The sequence below is a fragment of the Argopecten irradians genome, chromosome 5, assembly GCF_041381155.1.
Source record: "Argopecten irradians isolate NY chromosome 5, Ai_NY, whole genome shotgun sequence".
Classification (NCBI taxonomy): domain Eukaryota; kingdom Metazoa; phylum Mollusca; class Bivalvia; order Pectinida; family Pectinidae; genus Argopecten; species Argopecten irradians.
The window spans coordinates 9,080,555-9,100,249 of NC_091138.1; the positions used below are offsets into that span (position 1 = coordinate 9,080,555).

The 19,695-nt window shown below is 37.2% G+C and overlaps 2 protein-coding genes across 4 annotated transcripts in view; one reads left to right on the plus strand and one right to left on the minus strand.

The window, feature by feature from the left end:
- The window catches only part of LOC138322805 (poly(ADP-ribose) glycohydrolase-like), a 66,618-nt gene extending 64,780 nt beyond the window's left edge, over nt 1-1,838 (minus strand). Inside the window, exon 1 of one of the 2 annotated variants that reach the window (XM_069266916.1) lies at nt 1,736-1,838. The gene's annotated coding sequence lies outside the window, so the exon portion shown is untranslated. The remainder of the gene's footprint in view (nt 1-1,735) is intronic. The other variant, XM_069266917.1, reaches the window with a different exon arrangement.
- Nucleotides 910-13,952, plus strand: LOC138322806 (small ribosomal subunit protein eS24-like). 2 transcript variants are annotated; one of them, XM_069266918.1, is made up of 7 exons: nt 910-948; nt 1,980-2,039; nt 2,638-2,706; nt 6,994-7,203; nt 8,689-8,799; nt 9,048-9,070; nt 13,873-13,952. In XM_069266918.1, the coding sequence occupies exons 1-6, from the start codon at nt 925-927 to the stop codon at nt 9,051-9,053; spliced, it is 480 nt and encodes a 159-aa protein (XP_069123019.1). In that variant the 5' UTR covers nt 910-924; the 3' UTR covers nt 9,054-9,070; nt 13,873-13,952. The 2 variants fall into 2 exon arrangements, with proteins under 2 accessions (XP_069123019.1, XP_069123020.1); XM_069266919.1 differs by lacking the exon at nt 9,048-9,070.
- The last annotated feature ends 5,743 nt before the right edge of the window (nt 13,953-19,695 follow it).

The following is a 19,695-nucleotide window of genomic DNA, read 5'->3' on the forward strand; positions in this document are numbered from 1 at the left end:
AAAATAAATATATATTCCAATTTAATATTTAACTTAATTAAATTCAAATTCCAGAAGTGTATGAAATTCTAAGATACCATTATATATGTTATGGTCTAAAATATCAATAATTATCCTATCATATCTTCAATCTATGCATATTTACTTTTAGAATTTAATGATAACACCATATACTAAAATAACAGACCTAAACTTGAGCCGAATATCTGTCAAAAATGGCTTCACGAGGCAGACATGTTGTTTCCATAAGAATAGTTCGTATGAGGCCATTTAGGGTAAATTGCGTGAAGAAATTATAACAAATAACAATAATCCTACTTTCTGAACTAGTAACGATGATGGTATTGATATATTTATTGGGTTAATATATTGCAAAACACAAATATACCGCCATCTACATCTTCAACACATAATCATAACCTGTGGTACACCCTTGGGAATGTCAACAACGCACCTGTCACAATTCTGTCATTTTGACGACGAGCTGAACATTTCTGCTGAATGTTGGGAAATATGGCTTGCGATTGTTTGCTTAATCTATGCATGACAACCATATACTTATAAGTCAATTGTGATGTTACATTATGTCTCGCCATTTAAATCCGTAAGACCGAAAGATACAAATAAATAAAATTTTAAAACCGAAAGTACGTAAACCGGAAACGGTTGCTCAATATGTCATCGCAAAAAAAAGATTATGTTTTATCGGTAAACTCATATCGGGTTGACATTTGATGCTAAAATAATGTTAAGTATAAATAGATAAAACATGGCAAATACACATATTGCTGTGACTAGTCGTTTCACTGGATATTTCCCTTCGAAGACTTTGCCGTGGCTTAGTATTTTTAATGACATAAACGGCAAAATGGCGAGAAGAAAGTGAAAGTAAAAAGCATGCCGAGGACAGAAACGTAATTTTGGATGCCGGCATGTGTTGATTGCAAGGTATTTACGTTATTTGTTATCGGGAAAACGTCATCCTTTGATTTGGCAAATGATTTGTTCGAGATTGGCATAGTTTCTGTTGTATTAGGTTTTTACTTCCAGCCACGTGTTCCGTCCCACATTGCTAGTGTGTACGGCAAATGTGTCCAAAAATCAAACTAACGTGTAGCTTGCACAGGCGAAAAAGTAAACAAAACTCGGTAATCACATGTAACCACAATAGCACTGAACATGTATGGAAGGGTTTTTGTTTACAAATATGCATTATTATGATGAATTTCAAACAGTTCTTAACGCCGACAAAAAGTAGAATTTTGTTGTTACAAAGTTATTTTTTTCATAAATGTCGAGTTTCAACGTTTATGTAGGACCTATGTATTTTAAACAAAGTGAGGAAAATGTCAGAACATTCCGTGCAGTTAATAGCTTGTTTGACAAAATACGTTTCACGACCTCCAAAATGGCGATAGTGTCGTCCAATAGCCCTTAACTTTGTTCTCGACATTTTTTGTCAGTTTTGTGTTGTAAAATAAAAATGATGAATCAAATGTTTAAAATATTGTTCCATTTTGGGTAGGGTAACGTAAGATGTAGACACATTTAGATAGGACATAGGGCACCGAAAATGAAAGTAGAAATAATCTTGGCCCAAAATTTCTTTATCTTTTTCATAGTTTCTATTTCCGGTTGTGAATTCATTAAAACGCGTACATGTTGACAAAATTTGTTTGATTTTATTTGAATAAGCAATCTGATGTAATTACACATACTAATCACACACAATTACCTGCTGACCGGCTGCTGACAAAGCGTTATCTAGGCCGATTCGCACTTGTTTACTGTAGCTGCCATCTTTGTTGGTTATAGTCTTCAACCAAAGTAAATAATTTTATAATATCTGTAAAACCCTCAAACATATTCCAGGATTGGACAGAAATAGTTTGTTTTATAAAAATGAATGATAAATTTTACAGCATGTGCGAATACTGCCATTGAAGTAAAGAAAACTAATGAAATAAGTTTGTTTTCAGGTCACATCATTCGTTTCCGCTTCCGGCCTTTTCCGTCGTCCATTGCAAACTGCAAACATGGTACGTTCGATGAAAGAATGATAATCGGACTCCACCTTAGCTAATCAACTACTTCTATGTCTAAACCATCCACTTTTCAGATGAAGAAATAAATTAAGATTTTACTGAATATCATATTTCCCTTATTTTCTTTTTACAAATGCTGTTTAAATGCAAATAATTTACATCGATGAGTTTTTCGATGATTTGTTTACTGTATCTCGATTGTCAAAATCATCGATATTTACATAATGATTGTAGTTTGGAAAATCAACTTTGTTATATGTATACACGCATAAGCATCTACTAGAATTTGCCAGTTTACTCATCAATAACTGGGATGTTGGGAGTTGCAACTATTTTGTAACGACACATCTTCATCGACATCATGTTGTACAGTATATATGCAATCGTATTTTCGGCCTTCTACAGTACTTTTGCTAATGAAGATGTTGCATTGAAAAGGTCCAATACCGTGGCATCCCTAGAAGTTTAACAATGTTTTCAAAGCAGATAGCAATAAGTCCGTTTTAAATTGTTTTATTTTCAATTTGAGTTTATTTGTTTCCTATTCGAGTGAACTTGAATGTTGAATGCTGGGGTATAAATATATTTTCAGAATGAAGGGGCGGCTACCATCCGTACAAGGAAGTTCATGTCCAATCGTCTGCTGTCCCGGAAGCAGATGGTAAGAGATTGTAGCCACTGGACTGGGTTATTCTTTATTAGTGACCAAGTGTAGCTCATCGGTAGAGTAATTTGGCATTATATTGTTCATAGGGCCTGGGTCAAACCCAAGTTACCACTAGTTAATGCAAAAATGAAACCTTGCTAGATGAATGCACATTTAATGGTTTACTTACTATTGTACTCAACCCAGTCTAGTAGGTGGTTCGCTAATCCCTATTGAGATTCCTCCTCTAGACTCTTTTATATTCGGACGTCTGATAGATGTCTCTCGTCGGAATCCCTACTCGAGCCTTCTAAACTTTATTCTGGAAAATCAAGTCAGGTTGACCTACCTCTTGTAAGGGTCTATTACAGAAATAATCCAACTTGAGTGGTTCCCATACTGGCACACATCGATAGTGGAGATATTTTTCTCTCAAAACGCACATTTAATATGAAGTGACATGTATTGAAAACAAAGAACCATCTCATTTTGCAAACGATGTCTTGTTCTATCGCTCATTTGAGCAGCCATTTTGAAAGTCCCTCGCTGTCACATGACCACTATAGTGCGTTCCAGATAACGCCTATTACACTGAATGGAGTAAGGTTATACAGGTAATGAATTTTATTGAAACAGACTATAGGAGATTTCAGAAAAGATGGCGATGACGTCACACAAAGGTACATCCGGGCGCCCAAAGGTACAACTCTGTATATCCACACATAAACATAGAGGGAAAACAGCCGCTTGCGATGATTGTTTACATTCTATTGTCATAAATAGTGCGACAATCCGAGAACTATTGCGTTATTTTAATTATAAAAAGGGTAAATAAATATATTTAACAAAAATATTTAGATATCAACATCTGGTATTCATATATTTCACTCTATTTATACTCCATTTTCGACCGCCACGAGTAAAAACACGGTCGACATTAGACATACGTATAAACATTGACAGAAGTTACAAAATTATCAGAAACTACATATAAAAATTCCAAGTTTTCCCAAATAATATAATGATATTTTAATAATCGATTACTGTTTTCTAAGTTTAACTTGGTAAAACATCTTACGATGTGTGATTATGACTAAATTAAAATTTGCCTTCGTAGATTACCCCAAGCGCACGGCAGCCATTACGTACAGTACTGCCGAGATCCCGAATTTCGTCATTTTTCAGAGTCACAAAATTATATATTCTGGTTAACTTTTTCGTCAGAAATTTTGGAATTTAGTTTATGACATTCAAAAGAGTCATTTTATAGTTTCTTTTTATCATATTTTAAAACAAAACTTCGAGTATTTTAGGATTCTCGATGCCGTGCGCAATGTGTCCTGGTCGGCATTTCTAGTATTACGATCTAGCTATGTTGTAATTCATAAATCTAAATGTAGTCTATCTAACATGCATTCAAATTACTTAAAAGTAATATCATCTCAATTTGGCATTTCACATAACGGCATATGGAATAAAAGTGACTAAAAAATAAACTCATGAAATTGAACGATTTCACTATTTCACTATTTTATTTTTCGAGATATCGGCAGCAATACTGTACGTGTACGTACACATACATCTTCATTTATGTGTAACCGTGGTTTATACCATTTATTTAAAACCAGATATACATAGGAAATAACGAAATATATATCTTTTACAAGTACTTATTGAGATATACGTTGGTAATTACGTATAAATATTATTAATTTCCCAACTATTGGCTGTTGACCGAGGTGATCTACCGGCGAAGCCATGCACGAGCGGCCGTGGTCTGACCAGGTGGTTCACATTTCGTTATATTTATATTAAATAGTGTTATGAACAGATTTTCCGTGTATTACAGAAATATGATACATTGAAATCAATTATTTATTCATAACTTTTTCACAACATGGATTTCTATGTGTGAACAAAAAGCGTGTACATGTGACGGCCCGACACCGCTTCGCAAGCTGGCCTCAACACTAAATCTACACAAATATATTTAGCAATAAGAAATTGTAAATATAAATGTCTGTAACCTCTGAAACAATAAGAAACTATTTTAATGTCAGAATTTGCAAGTATGAAAGTGTATACTTTTGTCACAGTATCGATTTTGTAGCAGTGCTGTACGTATCTGTTATTGTTTTTATTAGTCGCCATATTGTGTTTGTACCTTTGAGGACCCGGATGTAAACTTTCTGTGACGTCACGCCATCTTTTCTGAAATCTCCTATAGCGGTCACATGACAGAGAGGGACTTTCAAAATGGCTGCTCAAAGTAGCGATGGAACATAACATTGTTTACAATATGGGATGGTTCTTAGTTTTTAATATGTGTCACTAAATAATATATGTGCGTATGGAGAGAAAAATATCTCCACTAGCGATGTGTGCTAGTATGGGAACCACTGCAGTTGGATTATTTCTGTAATAGACCCTTACAAGAGGTAGGTCAACCTGACTTGATTTTCCAGAATAAAGTTTAGAAGGCTCAAGTAGGGATTCCGACGAGAGACATCTATCAGGCGTCCGAATATAAAAGAGTCTAGAGGAGGAATCTCAATAGGGATTAGTGGTTCGCTTGATTGGTAGCTAGTCAGGATGCATGGTAGCTAGTCAGTTTGCCAACGACATTCAATAAGCTGTGTAAGCACGGCTCTCATTGGCTTTCGCTTTAATGTAGGGGCGGAGCTAAAACAGTTGAAAATGTCTGTCGTCGACTACCACATAAAATGATCGGCATCGTAAGCTTCATAATGTACAAAGGTCACATAAATACATTTTAATTACCTCATGTATAGACTCTAAATCATCGCTAATCAGTGAAGTACGTATGGAAAGAGCTACTGTTGTAGCGGAAAAGTCGGTCAGAAATTGTACGGAAAAGAAATCACCTGCTTCTGACTAATTATAACTTTACCGCAAGGTGTGTGAAACCAAATCGGGTACGATGTACAACCGACCATCGTGTCTTGTCAAAATATATTCCGATAAAACACGGCTTTGACACATATTAGTAGGGGATGCATTATCTTTCAGGAGAGGCGGTACAATTGCAATTTCAGGGGGTACTTTTCTATATCATCTGTATGCTATCTAATGTAATTTAGCCTAAATCAGGCGGTACCACAGCTAGGTTTAACCATCAAAAAGTACCGGGTACTGCCTGATAATGAAACCCCTGGAATCTAGTGTTGACAATTTCTCGGCTAAAATCAACCTACATTTTGTAAACTACCGCCGCGCATGCGTCAACGTCCGAGAACATTACCTCGAATATGAATCAAATTAAATTATAAATATTTAGGCAATGCATTCAAACTCAATTTAAGTCTACAACTAGAATAACATCCCCTTCTACATGTACAGTAACATCCAGATATGTATCAAAACCGTTTTTGATCGGAATATATTCTGATAAGACATAATCTATTGTCAGCCGTACCTGATTTGTTTTTCCACACCAAACGGACCATGCAGCGGAAAAGTCAGTCAGAAGGTACAACAGTAGCTAACTTTAGATTCGGCTGTGACATAACATGTAACATTAGAATGGATACAATTGATCTAAACCCAACACATTAATAAACACGATGAAAAGTTTGATCCATTGGAACGTTGGTAGATACATAACGTTAGGTTACAGTATGACTATACATAACGTTAGGGTACAGTATGACTACTCCCCGAAGTCGAGTGAAATGGCCAATAATTTATGAACAAAACATCCTCAAAACATTTGTCTAAAAAGTGAAACAAAACAATTGCGAATTTTTAATACAGTGATTGAATGTATACATTGTAAAAAAAAAAAAAAAAATACACGTGATCAAACATTGTATAACAGAGTCGGGTATGAACATCAAAGATCCGCTGGCTCCGCCTACTTCTCAATGTTGTCGGCAATTTTGTCAGTCAGGGGGCAATCAGTCGGGCTGTCGATGCTTCAGCACATCAATGCCTTCATTACATGCCACCTAAAATCTTACGTACTGCATCAGTTACAAGTTCTCAAAAATTGGGGGCTTACAGTGGCAGGGCTGTATATTTGGTCAAATACAGTAATTCGGAAGAGTTTGGATAACACATTGCGATATAATACCATAATTCATTCACGTTATGAAAATTTACAATTTTAGCAACCTATTCCTAGTTTGGTATTCAGAAAATAATTTCTCCTATTACAATCAGCTTGGTACAATATATAGATTCAAAGATAGTGTAATAACCAATAAGCTTACATGAATACATTTTTTGTATCAACTTATCTTTTTGTTCATTCAATTTTATTTATTTTGTTATTGATGATAGATCGTCGACGTCTTGCATCCGGGAAAAGCCACAGTTGCCAAGACCGATATTAGAGAAAGACTGGCAAAGATGTACAAAACTACCCCAGACACAATCTTCTGCTTTGGATTCCGCACAAAATTTGGTGGTGGCAAGACGTCAGGATTTGCTCTTGTTTACGACAGTTTAGACCAAGCCAAGAAGTTTGAACCTAAATACAGACTCGTCAGGGTTAGTATCATTCAATTTGAGGATTATGGTTTGCTATAAAAAGTGTTTTTTTACCTATATGAAATTGTAAACTTCCATGATAAAAATGTTACTGGAATCGGGTTGTAGCCACAACTTTGTCCGGCGAACTCCTCCTAAACTGCTTTACATATTTTGATTAAATTTGGTGTACAAAACCCTGACATAAAGGGGAGTTAAGTAAACTATATAGGGTTCTGCAATGTCCCTTGTTAATGGAGTTATTGCTAAATCTGTGCGAGGGTATTAGTCATCCATTCTAGTGACAATTGTAGTTTGCCACTGTTGTACAAGTGATGAATGTATAGACTAGCTTTTGCTGTCAATGTGACTTCAGCGAGATATTAGCACTGCTATCTGGAGACCTAATCCCTACTGGAATTCCTCCTCAAGACTTTTTATATTCAGATATTTGAAAAATGTTAAAGATGCTCCACCGCCGACAGAGTATAAATTATATTCATCATTCGAACAATAATTTGTTTTTAATAGTGTATATTTATGACTAATTAACACAAAAAATAATATAAAATAATTTATTTCGCCTTTGGTGCATGCACAATCAGTACTTCATTTTATATAGAATATAGTGCCACGGAATTTTTTCGGGATGCAATTAATTATTTTTCATATTTTTAACTTCAAGTAAAATTAGAAGCTCAAACTTTTCAATGGTGGTAATGGTGTAAAGTAAGTAACTTTTTTAACAGAAGAAAAATACTAAATCGTCTGCTCCTGTTTTTGATAGTGAAAAAATACCATTTGTCAGCGGTGGAGCATCTTTAATAAATCAAATTATTAAATCATGATAAATGTCTCTTCAGAAGCACTGCTCAAGTCTTCTAAACTTTATTCTTTTGATTGCTACTTTGAGCAGCCATTTTGAAAGTCCCATGCTGTCATGTGATCACTATAGTGAATTTTATATATAATGTCTATTACAATGAATGGAATAACGGTACAGAAACAGACAATAGTGATCACTTTACAGCAAATGGCTGCTCAATGTAGCATTATTGTGGCCATGTCGTTTTATTAACCGCCAACATTTGCATCATATCATTTTATCATCCGACAATGGATTGTTCCATAACAACAGAACGTTTCGAAATCCAGTATCATATAGTGATGATAATTGTAAAAGGTATGGTTATTGAAACAATGTCGGTGCAAATTGTAAATATTAATCAGTGAGTTTTCAGGGTATTTTTGGGGAAAAAAATTTGTAACAAATTGGGAATTTTTAATCGCACAGAGCAGTTTTGGGGAAAAATTTCCCATTACTGAACATGGTATTGGCATTGGGAATGGAATGGAGTTATTTACCGACCCCGGTTATAGGTTAGGGTTAGGGTTAAGAAGAAAAATCACTGTTAATGTAATAAGTAAGGCACTTCAAATTGGTTGACCTACCTATCAGAATGTCCATGCAGCTTTGATCAATATTATTAACCTCTTCAATTGTAGCATGGCTTATTAGAAAAGCCAAAAGGTGGAAGGAAAAACAGGAAGGAAAGGAAAAACAGACAGAAGAAAGTTCGTGGAACGAAAAAAGCCAAGGTTGGAGCAGGAAAGAAGGTAATCATTTTATGTTGCCAATTAAAAACAAATTTGTACTTGAAGATCATTCTGAAAAAGCTTTTGAGAAGTATTTAGTTTCCTTAAAAGTAGAAATATCAATTTTATTCTTTGACTGGAAAAGTAAGGATTGAAATTATTTTTACACATGTTTTAATGACAGATAAAACCTGAGCTAAAAACAATTGCCTGATATAAAGATTGCTAACTTTGTTATATTCAACTAACTTTGGGATACTGCTTTACAGAAGTAAAGATTTTAAGAGAAATGGTAAGGCCCATATGCACCCTGTGTGATGTGTGTGATTGAACTAAATATAGCATCTGCTGTGGTGTTACTAGAGCAAATCTGATTACTAGTGTGGCTTCTTGTGTGGCTTTTCTTTATAAAATAACACCCAAAAAATCACTTATCTTGTGTACACATGTAGTATATCATTTTCTTTTACACTAACCTTCTGAAAATTTCTGATATCTTGTAGACATGTTTATACATCTCGCATTAACTTTCTGGACATATTACTGACGTATTTATTCCATATATGACATGACTAGGTTATGTATAAATACATCAAAGCACCTAGGTAATGATCATTTCTGGAGTCTATCCCATCATTTTAAAAATGATGTTGAGTAATTTTGAGAGCGGTTATAAGACATTTGATTGAATGAAGTTTTATTGTCTGTAGGAATAAATGGGAACATCCAATGATGTATTAAATATCTGTTAGTATCACATCTGAATTCTAATAAAAATTTGGAAATGATAATGATAAAGTTATGTTCTAAATTATGTCAGGGCATTGTGGAAAAATGAGGGGAAAGTCAGACAGTAAAATGCTAATAATTTAATAGCACAAGTGGCTGCACAATGTTTTTAGTACAACACTAGTGTTGATCAAGTAGCTTGCTCTATTGTAATTTCTATTTACAATTTTCTTGTGTTGTTTCATAAAAAGTGATTTTGTTTTCAATTTGTTAATCTCTGTTTGAATTTCTGTGATTTTGAAAGAAGACGACAATTTAGTCTTTCTGTTAATCTTGATGTTTGTTTTCATCTGTGAATGATGTTTGTTAAGGAAAAAATGCATGCCTGTACGTATTGTTCTGTACTTTATATTTACCAGCTCTTTCTTACAATTTCCTTTCCCTGGGGGGAGGGGGGTTCTATGCATTTGGGGGATTCAAAATTGACATGTTTCCATCTGTGAGATAGGGTGAGGAGGGATGGTTATGAGTTAGATATAGCGATGTATGGAAAAGTAGAGGAATTGAAGCATCTGTAATGTCTATCTTGTTCAAGCAAATTGAAGTTATAACGAAAGACTAAGAGTATGGCTTTCTAGTTTTTATTTGACAATGATGTGATGGTTAGATTGAAATTTCTCAAATAATTTGTTCACTTAAAAATGTCTGAAAATTCATCAGATATCCTCAATATAAAGGATTAATGTGAGAAGAATGAAAGAAACATTTTTATTTCCTTGTCAGTATGAAATTCTTATGCTTATAATATGACTATAAATGCCTTGAATTTTATCATCAAAAGCCTTGAAAAGGCCTTGAAAAGCCTTGAATTTCATATCTTGATTTCTGTATGAACCTTGATTTACTTTTTCGACTTCTTCTCCAAAACTACTGAACCAAATTTGTTGAAATTTTGCAGAAACCTTCCATAGCCAAAGGTCAACCAAAATTGTGAATTATATGGTCCCAGCCCCCCAGGGGCCTGAGGGGTGGGGCCAAAAGTGGTTAAATAGGCTAACACTTCAAAAATCTTCTTCTGAAATTCCAGAAATGGTAGAATCAAATACTCTTCATAGATTAAAAGGTCTTGAGGTCCTTTACAAAAATTGTGAATTATATGACCCTGGGGTCTCACGTTCCCCCCTAGGGAGGGGGTCAAGTTTGCTATAGTTTATATAGGGAAAACACATTTTTGAGCATTATTTGGTCATTTGTAATAGGAAATGAGTCAAATGTTGTCAGAATTATCAGTATGAGAAGGCCATTGAATCCTATTAACAATTTTTCCATAACTGACCCCCAGGGGCCTGAGGGGTGGGGCCAAAAGAGGTCAAACAGGCTAAAACTTCAAAAATCTTCTTCTGAAATTCCAGAAATGGTAAAATCAAATACTCTTCATAGATTAAAAGGTCTTGAGGTCCTTTACAAAAATTGTGAATTATATGACCCTGGGGTCTTGCGTTCCCCCCTAGGGAGGGGGTCAAGTTTACTATAGTTTATACAGGGAAAAGACATTTTTGAGCATTATTTGGTCATTTGTAATAGGAAATAAGTCAAATGTTGTCAGAATTAACAGTATGTGAAGGCCATTGAATCCTATTAACAATTTTTCCACGACTGACCCCCAAGGGCCTGAAAGGTGGGGTCAAAAGGGGTCAAATAGGCTAAAACTTCAAAAATCTTCTTCTGAAATTCCAGAAATGGTAGAATCAAATACTCTTCATAGATTAAAAGGTCTTGAGGTCCTTTACAAAAATTGTGAATTATATGACCCTGGGGTCTCGCGTTCCCCCCTGGGGAGGGGGTCAAGTTTACTATAGTTTATACAGGGAAAAGACATTTTTGAGCATTATTTGGTCATTTGTAATAGGAAATAAGTCAAATGTTGTCAGAATTATCAGTATGAGAAGGCCATTGAATCCTATTAACAATTTTTCCACGACTGACCCCCAGGGGCCTGAGAGGTGGGGCCAAAAGGGGTAAATAGGCTAAAACTTCAAAAATCTTCTTCTGAAATTCCAGAAATGGTAGAATCAAATACTCTTCATAGATTGAAAGGTTTTGAGGACCTTTTCAAAAATTGTGAATTAAATGACCCTGGGGTCTCCCGTTCCCCCCTGGGGAGGGGGGTCAAGTTTACTTTAGTTTATATAGGGAAAACACATTTTTGAGCATTATTTGGTCATGTGTAATAGGAAATGAGTCAAACTTTGTTAGAATTATTAGCCTGAGATAGTATTTTAACATCATATCCATATTGGTCCTGGCCGACCCCCAGGGACCAGAGGGTGGGGCCAAAATTGGTCAAAATGGCTAAAAATTCAAAAGTCTCCTTCTGAATTTGGAAATTTGATGGAACCAAATACATACTCCTAATAGATTGGAAAGTCTTTTTGAAGGCCCTTTACAAAAATTGTGAATTTCATGGCCCTGGCATCTCAGACTCTCCCCTGATTAGGGGTCAAATCTATTAATTGATATTGGAAAAACACATTAATGAGCATTATTTTCTTAATTTTCAATAGGTCAAACTTGGAATTATTACCCTTTGATAGCATCATCGTATCCATATTGGTCCTGGTCAACCTCCAGGGGTAGATGGGCGGGGCCAAAAGGGGTCAAAATGACTAAAATAAGAAAAAAAAATCTTTTGAATTCACAGATTTGATGGCACCAGATACTCCTCATAGATTGAAAAGTCAGTTATAAAATCACTGACTGGTTTCAAGGGCATGATTGGCCAATATATAGTACGTGTTTTTAGCTCACCTGGCCCGAAGGGCCGGTGAGCTTATGTCCGTCAACATTTCCTTTAAATCGCTTCTAGTCATAGAGTTCTGCATGGATTGTAACCAAATTTGGCCACAAACATCCTTGGGGGAAGGGGAACAGAACTTGTATAAATTTTGGCTCTGACCCCCCGGGGGCAGGAGGGGCGGGGCCCAATAGGGGAAATAGAGGTAAATCCTTTAAAACGCTACTTGTCCTAGAGTTCTGCATGGATTGTAACCAAAATTAGCCAAAAACATCCTTGGGGGGGAAGGGGAATAGAACTTGTATAAATTTTGGCTCTGACCCCCCGGGGGCAGGAGGGGCGGGGCCCAATAGGGGAAATAGAGGTAAATCCTTTAAAACGCTACTTGTCCTAGAGTTCTGCATGGATTGTAACCAAAATTAGCCTAAAACATCCTTTGGGGAAGGGGAACAGAACTTGTATAAGTTTTGGCTCTGACCCCCCGGGGGCAGGAGGGGAGGGGCCCAATAGGGAAAATAGAGGTAAATCCTATAAATTGCTACTTGTCCTAGAGTTTTGCTTGGATTGTGACCAAATTTGGCCATAAACATCCTTGGGGGAAGGGGAACAGAACTTGTATAAATTTTGGCTCTGACCCCCTGGGGGCAGGAGGGGTGGGGCCCAATAGGGGATTTAGAGGTTAATATTAAAATTCCTTCAGAAAAGAAACAATGAACTTGTATTCAGAACATTACTTGGCATTACAAACCAGGTGAGCGATACAGGCTCTCTGGGCCTCTTGTTGTGTCTATGTCTCATTCTGTATGATCTCAGGTGACCGCTAAGGCCCATGGGCCTCTTGTTCCTTGTCTATTATCTATTGTTTGTAGTACTTTGTACATATGCTATATAATTAATAGTAACCAAATTATTATACGCTTTTATCACTGGTGGAATAGAATTCTGAATATATATATATTAAAATACTAACACAATTACAAAGCTGATAATGTCCCACAAACAATCATTTGTTATAGCTTTTCCATATTCTTTCCTTTTACATAGAAATGTTAATGAAGAAAACACTAAAATATGACAACACTGAACACTCCCAAAGATACCTGTACTCATTCCAGATGAGGGTTTTTTTCAGCCGTTAGTGTTCCATTACATATCAGTTTCTTGGACATACCGTATAGCCAGTTCTATTGGCTGGGATATTTTCTTGCTTTCGCAGAATATTAATTATATAAATAATGATTGTGAACATATGATAAATACAATGTATTGGGAAATGGTTTAATCATACACTTAATTTGATTTAATTTATACACTGATGGGTATAAAGATCCAAAAGATAAACAATTGATTGACGTAAATGTCAAGGTCACCGACTTAAGTCCTGGTGAACCCAACTGTTGTTATGGCTATTAGAAGTGTTTCAGAGATAAACGTTGGTTATTTGCTGTTGTACATTTATGTTATTGACCTTCAGATGTGAAAGTTAGAAACACTCTTATGTGATAGATAACCGAGGAGTTCAAAGTTTTGCTCTGTCAATGGACTATAATATTTTGTTTTTGTCTTTTCAGTAAGAAGATCAACAAAGAAAGAAGATTGTGGCAGGGGACATCAGTACACATACTATGTAATAAAGTACATGTGGCTAAAAGCTAGTTTGTTGTTTTTTGGATTGGGTTTTAGCTCACCTGGCCCGAAGGGCCGGTGAGCTATTGCCATGGCGTGGCGTCAATCCGTCTGTCAACATTTCCTTTAAATCGCTACTTGTCATAAAGTACTGCATGGATTTTAACAAAGTTTGATCAGAAACTTCCTTAGGGGAAGGGGATCAGATTTTGCATAAATGGTGACCCTGACCCCCTGGGGCAGGAGGGGCGGGGCCAATAGGGGTAATAGAGGTAAATCCTATAAATCGCTACTTGTCCTAGAGTTCTGCATGGATTGCAACCAAATTTGGCCAGAAACTTCCTTAGGGAAAGGGGATCAGATTTTGCATAAATGGTGACCCTGATCCCCCTGGGGGAGGAGGGGCGGGGCCCAATAGGGGTAATAGAGGTAAATCCTATAAATCACTACTTGTCTTAGAGTTCTGCATAGATTGCAACCAAATTTGGTCAGAAACTTCTTTAGGGGAAGGAGATCAGATTTTCCTCAAATAGTGACCCTGACCCCCTAGGGCATGAGGGGCGGGGCCCAATAGGGGTAATAGAGGTAAATCCTATAAATCGCTACTTGTCCTAGAGTTCTGCATGGATTGCAACCAAATTTGGCCAGAAACTTCCTTAGGGGAAGGGGATCAGATTTTGCATAAATGCTGACCCTGACCCCCCTGGGGCAGGAGGGGCGGGGCCCAATAGGGGTAATAGAGGTAATCCTATAAATCGTTACTTGTCCTAGAGTTCTGCATGGATTGCAACCAAATTTGGCCAGAAACATCCTTAAGGTTAACAGAATTCTTATAAATTTTGGCTTTGACCCCTGGAGCAGAAAGAGTGGGGCCCAATAGGGGAAAAAGAGGTAAATATTCAAATTCCTTCAGAAAGGAAACGAACTTTTATTCAGAACATTACTTGACATTACAAACCAGGTGAGTGATACAGGCCCTCTTGGCCTCTTGTATTAGTTTAACATCCAATAACAGCCAGAGTCATTTAAGGTGATTCCAGGTTTCTTGGGTGGAGGAAAGCCAGAGTACCCAGTGAAAAACTGCCAACCAGTGGTAAATACTTGGCAACTGCCCCACATGGGATTCGAACTCTGAACCCAGAGGTGGAGGCCATGAGACAATATGTCGGGACATCTTAACCACTCGGCCACCATTGTTGCTTTCTGTGGTGTTGTGTAAAGGCTTTACATTAGTAAAGGAATTTAAGGGGATGCACTTGATAGAACCAGATTTGAATTCATGAGAACTTATGCAAAAAGTAAGTCATAAATTAATTAGCAAAAGAAATCCAAGAAACCTACACTGTTTTAATATTTCTAAACTATATTTAATTCCAAGTAAGTGAAATTGAGGCCTTCAAAAGGGGATGGGATGCTTTATTTAATAGAGCAATGGTTTGATATTGGAATGAACAGTTGTTAGAATGACCTTGTATAGATGTCGGTCATCAACTAATTAAATTTCAGTAAAACTTAATAATAACATCTATCTATATGCAGATGTACCAGATGGCTATTTTGGTTGTCATGGTAATTGGGTCGATATGTACAGGTTTAACAAAATGGCCAATAACTTGTTGGTTGTAATTGATCAATTTTCATCAGATTTTGTAACTTTATATATAATATAACATGGATTCACATTATTTGACGGATCGATAGGTCAAAATCTTTAATCCAATATATTTATGAGAATGGGGTGCTTTGAAATGACGGTCATTGATTCCTTTCACTAGAATACAAACATGACATTCTTGATACTCCAAGGGTTACCGACTCTTATATACTGAAAGCTCTAAGGTTCACCGTATAGCTTTGAATTTAATGGCTGTTTGTAATCTTCAAAAAAGTTCAAATGAAGTCTGAAGGTCTTGTTGATCAGTTTTTAGCTCACCTGGCCCGAAGGGCCGGTGAGCTTATGTCATGGCGCGGCGTCCGTCCGTCAACATTTCCTTTAAATCGCTACTAGTCATAGAGTTCTGCATGGATTGTAACCAAATTTGGCCACAAACATCCTTGGGGGAAGGGGAACAGAACTTGTATAAATTTTGGCTCTGACCCCCCGGGGGCAGGAGAGGCGGGGCCCAATAGGGAAAATAAAGGTAAATCCTATAAAACGCTACTTGTCCTAGAGTTCTGCATGGATTGTAACCAAATTTGGCCACAAACATCCTTGGGAGAAGGGGAACAGAACTTGTATAAATTTTGGCTCCGACCCGCTGGGGGCAGGACGGGCGGGGCCCAATAGGGAAAATAAAGGTAAATCCTATAAAACGCTACTTGTCCTAGAGTTCTGCATGGATTATAACCAAATTTGGTCACAAACATCCTTGGGGGAAGGGGAACAGAACTTGTAAAAATTTTGGCTCTGACCTCCTGGGGGCAGGAGGGGCGGGGCCCAATAAGGGAAATAGAGGTAAATCCTATAAAACGCTACTTGTCCTAGAGTTCTGCATGGATTGTAACCAAATTTGGTCACAAACATTCTTGGGGGAAGGGGAACAGAACTTGTAAAATTTTGGCTCTGGGGGCAGGAGGGGCGGGGCCCAATAGGGGTAATAGAGGTAAATCCTTAAAATCGCTACTAGTCATAGAGTTCTGAATGGAATGTAACCAAATTTGGCCACAGACATCCTTTTAGGAAGGTGAACAGAACTTGTATAAATTTTGGCTCTGACCCCCCGGGGCCAGGAGGGGCGGGGCCCAATAGAGAAAATAAAGGTTAATCCAGTAAATCGCTATTTGTCCTAGAGTTCTGCATGGATTGTAACCAAATTTGGCCATAAACATCCTTGGGGGAAGGGGAACAGAACTTGTATAAATTTTGGCTCTGACCCCCTGGGGGCGGGAGGGTTGGGGCCCAATAGGGGATTTAGAGGTTAATATTAAAATTCCTTCAGAAAAGAAACAATGAACCTGTATTCAGAACATTACTTGGCATTACAAACCAGGTGAGCGATACAGGCCCGCTGGGCCTCTTGTTTTAGATCACCGGAGACGAAGTCACAAGTGACCTATTCTAATCGCCTTTTGTCCGTCGTCGGGTGTCCGTAAAAATTTACATTTTCGACTTCTTCCCCAAAACCGCAGAAGCAATTTCAATGAAATTTTGCACAAACATAAGGCACAAGGCAAATCAAAATTGTGAATTATATGACCCCGTCCCCCTGGGGACAGTGGGAGGCCAGAGGCCAAAAGGAATAAATTCTTCTCCACACACAGATGTGGTAGAATCAAATACTCTGCATAGATAGAAAGGTGTCAAGGCCCTCTACAAAAATTGTGAATTATATGACCCTGGGGTCTCGGGTTTCCCCCTTGGGAGGGGGTTAAGTTTACTATAGTTTATATAAGGAAACACATTTATGAACATTATTTGCTTATTTTTCATAGGAAATTAGTCCAACTGGGTTAAAATTATTAGCTTGAGATAGCATTTTAACATCATATCCATATTGGGCCATAAGGGGTCAGAATGGCTGAAATTTAAAAAAAAAATCTTCTGAATTTACAGATTTGATGGAACCAAATAATCTTCATAGATAAAAAAGTCAAATTGCATTTCTAAAACAATGTAATCTGGTTGTTACAGACAGTTAGAAAATGAACTTAACAAAATTTGTGTGTTGATAATTGGTAAGCAAGGGCCACTACCTTTCCAAATCAAAAATTGAAAATGAAGAATAACAGTAAATACTTGTCGATGACACTAAATTATCATGTTAGTGATAAGTGTAGCGTAATGTAGTGGGTCTCCGACGATGATCGATGGCCAAAATTAAGGTTACAACACCAAACAAATGCAAGTCTCCCTACATAATCTATGTTAACAGTGAATATTTATTTCGCTGTTTTGCTGTCTGCCCCAGTGATAATCAACTAATGCGCGGTAATTAGGATGACGGCGGGAAACAATACGACCCGCGTTATGAAAAAATTTAGTGATTCTTAAAAAAATATCCATCTCATTTTATATTCCCATTTTTAGGTCATCTGACCCGAAGGATCAGGATGACCTATAGTCGTGTTTCGTCCGTCGTCGTGCGCCGTTAGTTAATTTTAACATTTTGAACTTCTTCTCGAGTTCTACCAGTGCAATTAAGCTGAAACTTACATGAGATCATCCTGACATGGTCTCGACAAAGTGTTGTTATTTTTCGGGTCGATCCTTAATCCAAGATGGCCGCACAGGCGCCATCTTGAAAACACATTTTGAACTACTTCTTAGTTCTACCTGTGCAATTTGGCTGAAACTTGCATGAAATGATCCTGACATGGTCCCGACAAAGTGTTGTATCTCTGGTTGATCCCAAATCGAAGATGGCTACCATGACACTATATCTAATTAATTTCCTATATGATTATTGCCAAGTTATACAGATGACCGTTAAGACCATTGGGCCTCTTGTTCAGAGAGGTAATGGGCTTTTAAGCTACACTAATTTTCAGAAAGATCCCAGCAGTACTTACATGTAAGAACTAGTGGAAACTACATGTAACTTCAACTATTACTAGTAAATTCGAAGATATGGGCCATCTAATCTTGTTGACTGAAGCGTCATATCATTTTATAAAAATGCAATGTGCATAACAATAGCCCAAGGGAATCTACTTATGAAATTTCAGACTGATCCCTTCAGTACATTCTGATAAATAGCGGTAACAAACTCAACTATCAAAACCCAACATGGCGTTCTGTCTGCCATCTTGTTGACTGGATCGTACTTCAACTTTCAATATCCAAGATGGCGTTCTGTCTGCCATCTTGTTGACGGGATAGTCTCAAAATCCAATTTGCACAACTTTTGCATGAGCTTAAATTACGCTGAAGATAATGTCATGTGACATAGGATTTCCCAGGTCAAAGGGTTGACGTTGTGGCAATGGTTACAATTGACGAGAAAAGAATACATTGTATCGTTTACCTAAAATGCTTCATTTTAACCTTTTTAGTTTAAGATGCTCCATATGGGAACCTGTACAGGATAGATAGCAGTAACAAACTTCAATTATCAAAATCTGAGATGGCGGTCTGTCGGCCGTCGTGTTCACTGATCGGTCCCAAAATGCTATATTCACAGCTAGGGATCTAGGGGAACCTGCACATGCCGACGGTTGATGCGCAATCAGTACTTCATTCCATATAGGACATAGTGCCATTGATTTTTATTCAGGACGCAATTATTAGCCATCTAATTAAAAATGCATACTGGCTTCGTGGCTGATATAATATGCTTCGGCTGCAATCTCATTGGCCGGCTATAAAAAGTCCACCGATGTATATGTTTGAATAGTAACGGCGAACTCCATATATAGATGTACAACGTCCCGAGAAGAGAGACTTTTTATAGTCGGCCAATGAGATTGCAGCCGAAGCCTCGTTCGTGCATATTATATCTAGTGGATTATATGTTATACTTGATCATGTATGTGTCAGTATGTCACTAATTATCACTGTCTAGATATTATTTACTTTGTGTGTCTTTTCAGACCGTGTTCATTGCTGAATAAACACCTTATGACGTAAACGGACTTAAGTCCCATTTATGAACACGGTGAGACCTCTACAGTTCATCCTACCACATTGCCACAATGCCAGCTGTTGCCTGCCCTATCCCCGACTGCAACTTTGTCACGGAGGACCTGAACGCCACTATCGTTGCGGCACTCATCACGGCTCACTCCGCTGTACACAACTCGGGACAAGTAGCAAAAGTTGAGAAAGTCAA